Source organism: Homarus americanus, unplaced genomic scaffold (genome assembly GCF_018991925.1).
Source record: "Homarus americanus isolate GMGI-L3 unplaced genomic scaffold, GMGI_Hamer_2.0 scaffold11022, whole genome shotgun sequence".
In the NCBI taxonomy this organism is placed as follows: Eukaryota; Metazoa; Arthropoda; class Malacostraca; order Decapoda; family Nephropidae; genus Homarus; species Homarus americanus.
In genome coordinates, this window is record NW_024737068.1 from 11,394,061 (window position 1) to 11,406,511 (window position 12,451).

The following is a 12,451-nucleotide window of genomic DNA, read 5'->3' on the forward strand; positions in this document are numbered from 1 at the left end:
ATGATGATGATGAGGATGATGATGATGATGATGATGATGATGATGATGATGAGGATGATGTTGATGATGATGATGATAAGGATGATGATGATGATGATGGCGATAGTGATGATGGTAATGATGATGATAATGATGACGATGATGATGATTGAGACGATGATGATGATTGAGGTGATGATGATGATTGAGATGATGATGATGATTGAGGTGATGATGATGATTGAGATGATGATGATGATGATGATGATGATGATGATGATGATGATGATGATGATGATGATGATGATGAGATGATGATGATGATGATGATGATGATGATGATGATGATGATGATGATGATGATGATGATGATGATGATGATGATGATGATGATGATGATGATGATGATGACGATGATGATGATGATGATGATGATGATGATGATGATGATGATGATGATGATGATGATGATGATGATGATGATTATACGATGATGATGATGATGATGATGATGATGATGATGATGATGATGATGATGATGATGATGACGATGATGATGATGATGATGATGATGATGATGATGATGATGATGATGATGATGATGATGATGATGATGATGATGATGATGATACAGTAAGTCATAGTAAATAAATTTTATAATAAAAGGAAAAATAAAATAATAACAATAACAATAACAACACTGTAATAATGATAATAAAAAAAATCAATAGTGAGAAACGCTACAAGAACAGTATGTTGTGTTGTCAATAGTAAGAGAAACAATTGAGACCCTGCAATTGCGTGTAAATGAGGCAGAAAGTCAGATCAGCAACCTGGGACTTGGTCACAATATTCGTGATGCCATATGGCAGCAGGGTCTACCATTAGACAACACATTATGCTTCCAATATCTTCCCAGGCGGTAGTACCTCCCTGTTTGGTAGCTGCCTGCTACCTACTACCTACAAGTAATGACGATATGTTTTCACATGTGCACACTTACATACGCGCAGTCTCATTTTTTTTCTTTACCATTAATGGTTAGCTACTTACCTGTATTGTTCCATTTATTAACATTAAATAACATTACTTCAAACAATCATATTAAATTTTTTACATTAATTTTACTACAGCTACAATCAGGGTCTTATTTTCTTCAGTTTTATATCAGTCACTGGTTTTGTAAGCATTAACGAAAACAATGCCGGCAGCCGTCTCGTCTCCTCGTGTGTTTTAATATTCCACATAGTATTAATGAATTGCATTGTTCATTTTGCACACACAAACATTAATTAAGTAAAAAAAAAATCAGAAACATTAATTAAAATATATATGAACGGTAAATAAGTGTTGCTTTCATATTCTTATGTAGAGTAATGACGATATGTTTTCACATGTGCGCACTTACATACACGATCTCTCTTTTTTTTTTACCATTATCGTTAGCTACTTCTATTGTTCCATTTATTAACATTAAATAACATTACTTAAAACAACCATATTAATTTTACTACAGCTACAACCAGGGTCTTATTTTCTTCAGTTTTATATGTAGAACCAGTCAGTCACTGGTTTTGTAAACAACGAAAACAAAGCCGTCTCGTCTCCTCGTGTGTTTTAATATTCTATGTATTATTAATGAATTGTATTGCTCATTTTGCACACATAAACGTTAATTCACTCAAAAAGACATTCAGTAATAAACAATAATGAATCCTTTGTACATAAGAGAAATGAAGCTGTTTACACGATTGTGCACGTCTGAACATTGGTGAGCCGTTCAAACCCGTCGAAATTCGAGTTTCCGCCGTCAAAATTTTGAATTGTTTTGTTTTTTGTGTGTTCCAATAAAAAAACGTTGATTAAAAAACTCGCGAAATTTGAGAAGCTACTGTACGACATTTAACCCTTCAATACGTCTTCAAAGAGACCATGAAGCAGAGAAAGTGGTGCTAGTGCTTCCAAGCATAAGCACAAGTCACTATCTATCCAGGAAAAGGGTGAATTTCCATGGTCCGGCACCGGTCAGGTCCCGAGGTTGCCGGACTAGAGAGGTACAACCTGTACTATAAGGTTTTGTGATGAAGCCTATTTGCTATATAAGTACTGTATCACCTTAATGCCTTCAATTTGAGCCTTATGTGCCTGCACTAACTGCACTTCATACTGAAGTGAGATTTAAATTGAAGTAAAGCATTATGAGCTGAGGGAAGGGAAGAGACAGTTGTACACAGGAAATGGGATAGTGTGAGTGTTATTAATATGGTAAAGAGGAGAGTGATCATGTACAGAAATATTAAGAGTTACTATGAGAGAATAAAATGATAAACTGTTTTCTATGAGATGATTAACTACAGATTCAAAGAAGATAAAAACTAAATACCTGCAGAAAGGAATGAGACAATGTGTTAGTGGAAAAGTGAACAATAATTGTAAACAATTAGTTTTTTCTAACATGATTAGCTTTGGTTATAATATTTGAAGTACAAATACTATTTTACTTGGCAACAGTAAGTTCCTTAGTAAAAAAATAGATATAAATTAAATATCCAGTGAAAAGATTTAGATTACATGTACACGTATATACAAACCCAGAGTTAGTGACTTGTGTGTGGAGCAGAACATGATGGCCAGGGTGTCACCCCGGGAAAACCATCCCACCAGCCAGCGGTGAGATATCCACCAGGTTACATACAGAAGAGTACACTGCATGAAGAGCACTGAAATGATATTACAGTAATATGAAAAAATTTAAATGAATAACAATGAGAAAAAAGTACTGTACCCTGTACATGTACTGGAATGCTTGGCAGTTAATTCCTTTAAAAGCTACGACCATACATGTTCAACTACATAACAATTAATCACAACTAAATATTGAGGTATTTAAATGTGCCAGACAAATGGGAATTTGTTGAATGCCATTCATAATTTTTACAGGAAGAATGATGGGTGTGTCTAAGTCAGGAAGAAGGAAACTGGTTCCCTAAGTACAGTAGGTTTATTTCCAGGATGTGTCACAAAGGATGGTTAATATTTTCATGGATATACATTGTAGTAGCAAGAAAGGTGAAAGAAAGAGTACTGGAGAGAGAACAAGACTGGTAAACAAGACTACAGGAAACAAATGGGAGGTGTGTCAGCTGTTGTTTGTAGATAAAAATGCCTTGGTTTGCAATAAGAAGTCGCCAATGTTACTGTTTGTGAATAAAAGTAAAATGATGAAAATACTGTACAGTGAGTTCTGCTATAACGTGTGTTTTGATAACGCGAATTTGCTCTAACGCGATTTATGAATAGAGGAACGATATTTGTATAACGCGAACGCTTGTTTGCTGTAACGCGATTTTTGCTTACTATTTCTCCAATTTTGTGGGATTAACTGAATATGGTAAAGAAGAATATCTCCAAAAAGCGTTCTGGTGATCGAATTCCCGGTGATGATCGTAAAAGAAAGGATATAACACTTGAAGAGAAGCTCGATGTTATCAACCTCAAAATCACCCTTCTCCCCCATCAAGTTATATTCATATTTTTTCAAGGTAAAGTGTTACATTTACTGTATGATTTCATTATTAGATATGAATGTAACATTTATTTAGACTGTGCTATCCTTTGTGTTAGGCTAACTACTAATTTTTTTTCGATTTCGAGTACTGTAGTAATCTGCACCTAACTCTATTTTCTCCATAAGCTCTGTTATTTCTATTACGCGATTTTCTATAACACGATATTTTACAAGAACACAACTATTGTGTTATAGCAGAACTGACTGTATGTAGCAAAAAGAGAGAGAGAGCGAGCAAGAAATGAATTTGACCCTGAATGGAGAGAGAAAGGAGGAAGTGAGATGCTTCAAATACAGGGTATACAGGGTATCTGGGTGTGGTTGTGTCAGTGAGTAGAACAATGGGTGATGAAATATAAACTACAGCAGTAGTGGGGAGGAAAGTAACAGATGAAGCAACAAAAGAATGTTAAGATAATTGTTCCAAATGAAGCAAACTTGGTGCTGAATAAATTTTTCTTGAGCTATTATTACTAAATGGAAGAGAAGCATGGCCTCTGGATGCAAAAGGAAGCAAATCACTGACAACAGGAATCGTACGTGGGGCTAATAGTGCAGAGAACAAGGAATCAAGAAGTCAAATGGAAATTTAAAATGAATGAAGTGTTTGCTAAGGTGGTACAGTATGAACATAATGGGAAATGGAAAGTGAGATTGATAAAAGGAGTACAGTATATAACTTGGAAATAGATATTAGGGAAAAAAGAGGTGAAAACCCAAAAAATAAAAGGATGGCATAAAGGAAGAACTAAAAGTGATGGGCATGGATATCCAGGAAGCAGCATGCAACACTGCTCTCATGAGTATAGTGGTGCACCAGACTCCTTTCTATAATTATTATTAATTAAACTTTCACTAAAGTCATTTGCCTCATCAACAACAAGTCCCCTCATTTCCTTGTCATGTCTGATGATTAGTCTCTTTACTCACTTTAATCTCTCCTATCACTATCTCTGATCAGTGTGTCAAAGGAGACTTTCCCAGTGATTTAAAAAAAATAGATATTTGTGTTGTTACCTAAAAAGCCAGGAGGCTTAGCGTGCAGCCAGCTTAGAACAATTCGGTACCAGAGAATGTTACTAATAAGTTACATTGAAAGGAAAGCAAAGAAGCACAGTAGTACTATGATTGGCAAAAACATCAAGAGATATACTGTACCTGAAACTTATAGAATATGGAATATCAGATAGTATGGCCATACAATTAAGGATGAAGGCATAATAGGCAGAGACTGAGAAGGATGAATTAAAGTAAAAGCTGTGGCTCCTTGAGATGCAAAATCCAGAAGGTTTGGTAAAAACAACCCAAAAACGTTTGCAGTGGAAGACTGTGGTTGCCAATCCTAAGACAGTTTTAGATCCAAAGTTTGACAAATGTGAGTGTTTGCCAGGTGGGGCATGAAATCACCTGCTCGACACAAGGTGAAAAATTGAGTGGGCCTCCTGTGGTACTGATGTTTTACAGGGAATCTGTCCACCTCATTTCGTCTCAGTGTGGCAGACACATGTGGCTGCGGGGGTGTGTCAAATAGATCCAAAGATCGACAAATGTGCATGTACCCCAGGTGATTTACACTCATGTGGCCGCGTGTGTTTGATGTGTGTGTCTGCCACATAAGGTGGGTGGACAGATTCCTTGTGAAACATCAGTATCACTGGTGGCCCACGCACTTTTACACCTCTGCGTGTAGAGCAGGCAGTTTTGCGCCCCACCTGGGGTAAATGCACTGTACGTATCTATTTTTAAAAATTTTCTTTTGCAATTTCATTGCTGAATAATTATGTGATTATCACAAATCATATTATGTACTGGGGATATCTACTATTCACACAATGAAATAAATAATGGTTTCATTTATATAAAGTAATAGGTAAAAGCAATTAGAAAAATGAATTTTTTTCGAACAGGTTGAATAATTTTAAGAGATCAGAGAAAAGAATGAGGTGGATGAAAAAAGTATATTGTAGTATAGTATTGAAAACTAAAATGATCCTTTTTGGACTGTTAACTGAGGAAGTAGCAAATGCAACAGTACTGAATACCTGTACTGTACAGTACAATTAGATTATATTACTGTACGGGTACATGTTTTACACAATACACAAAATTGAGTATTCATGGGTTTCAGAGGTTGAGAAGAATGCAGAATAGCAACTCCTCATTTCATACAATTTTGCTATAACATTACTGTATTCTGGGTATTCAGTTAACACCCACTCTGTGCCTGGAGATGCGTTGAGGAAAAGTCACAAGCGTGTTAAAATGTCTAACTCAACTTCACATAACTATACGTCTGGCAACGATACAGACGATACTTACTTTACTTTAATTATACTTGGCACATGATCATTTCACGATGTTAAAACATGAATACTGATATTCACAAAATTCAACTGAGTTAAACTGACTTTACATGACAGCGGGAAACAATCGTTCACATACCTGGAGAAGCTTTGAGGTAGTCACTGGCGTGTGAGTCTTCCTTGTGTAAACGTTTATATACGGGCATCTAACAACTCAGGCCGGTGCAGGCATGCCAGAAGGGCTAATCTCCCAAATGACAGAAATTTGATTCAACTGTACATTTAACTATTTTGATGCCCAAACATCAGAGAATCTGATGTTTGTAGTTTAGTTAGTGTCAGTTGTCTATTTAAGAAAGTCATTAATCTCCTGAAAGACTTGTCAAACTCAAAATCTCCAAGACCTTACGGATCCCCATGAATAGTTCCTTGTTTGTAGTTTTGCTGATTCTGTAAATGTAGTGTTGTTAGTGTGAGTATTTGACATCCATTTCACTTTTTCTTGGCAAGCTCAATCTCTGATTAGATTATAAAAATAGACATAAGAAATTCACCTTACCATTGATATAGAGTTTCATAGTTAAATGTACAGCAACTGAGTTGAATCAAATTTCTGTTGTTTGGGAGATTAGCCCTTCTGGCATGCCTGCACCGGCTCGTGTTCACGAATTTACCCGAGTTTACTAGCCTTCATCCATCTCCCCAAACTAGTGTGGAGGTTGTCCCAATCTACAAGGCTATTGGCCGAGAGGAAGTTGTGGGTGGAGGAGTTTCAGATGCTGGACTGAGTTTGTTGACGTGAACGTCAACGTTTCAAAAGGACGCTAAGGGCGTGAGAATGCTTCACTTAAAACACATCAGTTACGTTACTGTATCATTTGCACATTCAAACTATTAACTAAGTCAAAATCACTTAATGTGGTGAGGTATAGCACGGAGCTGGACATTACCAGTGCGTGGAGGAGTTTCAGATGCTGGACTGATGCCAGGGAGCGTCAGTGTCCTGCACTCCTCCTTCACCCAGCTCCGAGTTCCACTCACCCAACTATTTCAATGAACTCCGTTACTGTACACTTTGACGAGTGAAACTAAGACTCCGGACTCATTTCCATTTCCTAAGATTCCCTTTTCAAACTATGCTCTGACTGAGCTGTCGAAGACAAGAATTAAATGCCAATAGGAAACATTTTGTGACCTTACGGACTCAGAAATAGCGTCTTCAACTGCTTTGAAAGTAAAAAATTCATCACCCACACGGAGTACCACCGCCATGCTGTCATACGCCATTTTTCAATCTACACCACGGACATATATCGTTCTTGAGTTGTTCGGCAGTACAATAATGGACGATTAGCCAATTCGAGTGCACTCACGCTTCATGGTAAAATAACAATACTAGGAACTTAGCCAGTCACGGCAAAATATCCACCGTAATCTTAAGAGGGTACTTCTCTAGAGCACATCAAACATGTTAAATGAGGAATGACTGTACTAGATTTGAAAAATAAAGTATTGATTTATAACAATTGATATGTTATTACTGACCTATAAGGACTGCAGATGCCACCCTAGGAAGAACTGCCTCTAATTCTGCTGATCTGAACATGTCACAGAATGTTGAATAAATGATGAGGAGCAGCATCCATTGCCCTAGAGTTCCTAAAGGTGATCCTGGAGGCATGAGAACTCGGTGGTATCCAGTTCTCCGAATCAAGTGACCAATTGTCAGAGGAACCAGAACAGTAAGAGCGAGCTGCACTATTGTACTGGTGACAGGGATGGATGCCGAGATACCAAGCTATTGTAGGAAATCAAAACAATATTAGTGTGAGCTGAACTGAAAGATGGTGGTTATGAAGTACCCAGTCCTAGTAGGCCCCAACCTGAGTACTAAGATTGGTTCCAGGAGCACTGGGTCCCATTAGGATTGGAGCTTATTAGGACTAGGGCTCATTAGGATTGGGACTTATTAGGACTAGGGCTCATTAGGAATGGGATTCAATGAGATGAATTCATTAGGACTGGGACTCATTAAGACTGGGGCTCATTTGATTTAGGACTGGAACTTATAATACTAGGAAGTATTTGCTTATAAATTTATCCTTGGTTTAATTTAATTTTGCACAAGTTAACTATAGTATACATTAGCCATAACTGAATTCAAATGCACCAAAATAAAGAGTACAGGGGTATATGACAATTTGAGACCAATACAACTTGATGAACTAAACTAAAATATACCATTGGAAATTTCAATAAGGATTAACCCTAACATACTATTACTAGAGAACTTTATCACCCACCCATAGCCTTAGAGACAGTGGGGTCAAAAAGAGGCCAAGGAAGCTGCCGACAACAGAGTTAAAGATGGCTGCTGCATTATTTCCTCCACAAGCTTTTGTGAGAATAACAGCAGATGACACAGGTGGTGGCATGCAACTTACAACCTGAAGACTAACAAAAATATGTAATACTGTATGTTTTAGATAATAACTGTCTGGAAACATGTTAGAAATGAATACATTACATTATAAAGAATTTTTCATCATTTAAGATAATTTTGCAACATGATCCTGCCAATAGGTGGTAAAAACTTTTTAAACACTGTAAATAATGCACTGAAACATTATATGCTTCCAGTAACAATAAGTGAGTAATGGAAATTATGTAGGACAGGCTGGGAAAGCATTGCAACTCAGAGTTAAACAGCACAAGTACAATATTGAACAGCATTTGAAAGCAGTGCACTGTTCGTTCATGTTAGGATCAATAATCATCCCATAGATTGGGAAAACAGCTCAGAAGTGTATAAATCGTCATGTGTCACAGAAAGACTTCTGGTTGAAGCAAGTTTGATTAGAGAATTGAATTCTTTAAACCTCAGTGATGGTCAGTACAAAATTGATAAGATGTTACACAAATTTATTTGTCAGTGGCCCCAAGGTTAAAAATGCTTTGAAAACCTTGGAGTTAGATGTAGGAAAGATGATTAGTTGGTCCCATATTTTTTACCTGACTTAACATGACTAGTTACGTCGCCTTTCTTTTAAACTCCTTTATGTGTGTGGTGGTGTTGGTGTGCGGATTAGTGGATGTCATGTTTATGACCTGACCTCTTATCTAATCAGGTCACCCTGTGTACTTAAGCCTTTCTTGGTCCTTGCAATTTAGCCGCCTCTGAAGATGTCTTGAATAAAGACGAAAGCTAAGGTGCTCTACTGTTTCCCTTTTTCCTATGTGATTTTATCAAGATTTATCTTATCCACGTTTTCAGTGTGGATCCACACACACACACACACACACACACACACATATATATATATATATATATATATATATATATATATATATATATATATATATATATATATATATATATATATATATATATATACTCAATCTAACACACGTGGTAATCGTTCATCACAAGTGACAAGCATATACTCTATTAATAAATATTGTACCAGTATTCCGAGACGTTTACAGATCCCACATTCTGTCCACCTGCTTCACGGTAATGCCGTTTTTTTATTCGTTATGGAAATTATGCAAATTAAAGAAAAGATCTAGGTAACAATATTTTTTGTATGCAAATTTGTTTGTATCGTGATGTAATGATAATTTTTACTATTATTCCTGCCATGTGACTGTTTTCTCATACAATGAATAAACTTTTGTGAAATAAAATTGAGAATTTCCTCTCTATATATACTGCTTTATGGTGGACAGTGGAGCTAAATAAATTATGATTTTTTCAACACAGGGCAATACATTGAAACGTAAATGACGACATACAAGAGGTTTCGAAAACTTAAAACTAGCCGTTATCAGTGTCCAAAATGTTAAATTATTATGTTACCTGTAGTACTGGTATTCTAGCCATAGATTACGGCTGTACTGCACATTTTATTACGGAAAAGGGTGGAATGTGACAAAAACATTTTAAGTAGTGTCGGCGGAATCGGATACTTCTACCAGAACGGTGAATCTTGGAGCCAAGTTGTCAGGTGTCAGTCAGTGTCGATTGACTAACCCAAGACTACGTACGGTCGAGTACTCTCGCATTTTATCGAGGAAAAGCAAGTGTACTGTTTCACGGATTAGTTGTAAAACGTAATTGGTCAATATAAGTGAGAATTAGATAGGTTACAAGTGTGCCGGTGCATATGGAAGCCGGAAAGTGTTGTGTTCGTTGAATGCTGAAGTTCGTTGGTAACGGTGTAAGTATCGGAAGTTGTATGCTATTTAGATGCACAATTAAAATTTTGGTAAAGTTTTAGTTTCGGTCATCCGGGGATCTTAGGAATCTAATTATTGGAATCAATAATTTAGTTAGACAAATCTAAGACGAGCGGATCCAGGAATATCAAAAGGGGGGATCCAAGAAGTTGTGGGTAGGGGAACCTAACCTATGTAAAATAGAGTTGAGGTTATCCATGGATTTTTAGGATTTTAAGTTTTGTAATCAGTAGTGCTTACCTTAATTAGACTCTGAAGACTATGAGTTGGAGTCATGGGGGTCGTCCTTCCACAGTACCAAAGGTACAGCTTGATAACTACAGAGCTGATTACAGTTCGTGCACTTAATCTCAATTGGCAAAACAACGTGTTCCTGGAGGAATTTCAACGCCACTCAACGTGAAATCTTGCAATTGCTTGGAAGTAATCTACACCACAGCCATTGCTCACGGGAGACATCTTGGAAATAAATTAAAATTCAAGGGGGTCGCGACGGGTGGGGACTATACTAAGACTATATACTGTACATGAAAGATAGGAAAACTCGTACGAAAGCTATTGAATTAACCATGTGCAGCAAGGCCGGAATCAGCGCCATCTATCGACAAGGCCCCAGCTGAACACTCGCTCCAAGGGGGTGGGGTGTCAATCTCACACACCACCTCTGCTTCTTCTGTTATTAATAATTATTATTTCTATTATATGTTTGTTACGTTCTCTTAGTTTATTAAACATTAACTTCTTTTTTGTTTTCTCGACAAGTAGATCGTTCAAAATGTGCTATGTATTGTAGTTAGTGATATAAGTTGAAGGAAGCACAGGTAATAGATTGCTGGACATTGTATTATTTTTTATTCATATTAATTACGGTAATTTATATCAATGTACATCTAATATCACCATAGCAAATGATTAACATAAAACATTTTAATACGTTTTTGAACACTAGGCCTATGTACCGTATATGTATATAATTGTGAATGGTAGATTACAAAAGGAATTGCTAATCAAAACACGAATAACACCGAATAGTATTTTACTTAAATGCCAGTACTTTTTTTTAACATTCTATGAATAACATTAATATTTTCCAGTGAATATTATTAAAACAGGACGCAATTCCACATCAAAAGATCTCTTTTTTATTGTGGAACTAAAATTATACTTTTCGTGGTTTCCAAAACTTCATTCATCCTAGCTACATTCATATAGTTTTAATTATGCATTATATATACACTCAACTGTTCCTCTTGTCGAGGGAATCGATGAAATATGGAAATAGGACGAGTTTCTTTGGGTGTCCCGATAGGAACACAGGCAGAACCAAAGTAGGTGACGTTGTGGGGTACGAGATGTTTGGTTCACACTCGGGATGGGATGGAGAAAGGAAACTCACAATGTGCTCTCTGTATACATGTTGTATTGGATGTACAATGCAGCTTGGTGCTGGGAAGTGGCAGCGTGGTTACAAGCGTGATGTAGAGAGAGCTGGTTGGTGAGGATGCTCAGAGGTGGACCAGCTTGTGGGTCGCCATGCTCGCCGGCGGGAGCGAGGGCCCCCAGGCAGGAGCGGAGGAGGTGGTGTTACTTGAAGACTGGCTGTAGGTAGAAAGAGAGAGGTAGGTCACCACGAGGTCAGGTCTTATATAGAGGAGGTAGGCGTGGCTTAATAGTTGACCTCTATGTAAGGCGGCGCTGGTTGACCTAGACCACGAGGCATACACGGGAATTTGCTGGGTCGGCTACTCAGCGACAAACAGCGTTTATAGGGGGAGGAATCCACTACAATACTCCCCCTTCCCTCCAGGCGGTGTAGGAGACTTGTTGTCTGCAGGGTTGCATGGCACATGTGAGGCAGAACGGGCGGTGCAGGAGACTTGTTGTCGGCTGTGTTGTATGCCACATATGAGACATAACAGCGAGGGCGTGGATGAGCCAGCCGCTAGTGGAGTCAACTTTGTCTAGATACACAGATCTGTGGGAGGAGAGAGGGAGAAGGAGGGTTGTGGAGGCGATGAATGTTGTGCTTCCCTCGCGGCAGGTACAGAGTCCTCAGATGCGCCTGTTGGGGTGTGTAGGTCTGGGTCAGGAGCAGGGGCTGCGTCAGGAAGAGGGTGCATGACAGCAGCAGGGTCCACGACAGCAGCAGGGTGCAGGACAGTAGCAGGGAGTACCTGAGGGAAAAAAAAAGGGTGCGTGGGGCCGCACTCAGGCGCAGGGCTGCTTCGGGAGCAGGGGCTGCCAGGCAGGAGCAGAGGAGGGTCCAGGACAGTGGCAGGGGGTACTGCTGGGCCGGGGGGGCGTCTGAGGCAGGACGGGTGTGCTGGGGTCGGTAGGACGTGGTGCTTGGGGCAGGAAGAGG

The 12,451-nt window shown here is 38.3% G+C and overlaps 1 protein-coding gene across 2 annotated transcripts in view; it reads right to left on the minus strand.

Moving 5' to 3' along the window:
• Nucleotides 1–12,451, minus strand: part of LOC121872957 (sodium/bile acid cotransporter 7-like) — a 46,731-nt gene that overhangs the window by 8,800 nt on the left and 25,480 nt on the right. For both annotated transcript variants that reach the window (XR_006090179.1, XM_042376102.1), the window contains exons 3-5: nt 8,154–8,304; nt 7,396–7,648; nt 2,571–2,699 (exon numbers count right to left, since the gene is read on the minus strand). Coding sequence is in view for 1 of the 2 variants with exons in the window: in XM_042376102.1 (XP_042232036.1) it covers nt 2,571–2,699; nt 7,396–7,648; nt 8,154–8,304 (533 nt within the window). In the remaining variant the exon portion in view is untranslated. The remainder of the gene's footprint in view (nt 1–2,570; nt 2,700–7,395; nt 7,649–8,153; nt 8,305–12,451) is intronic.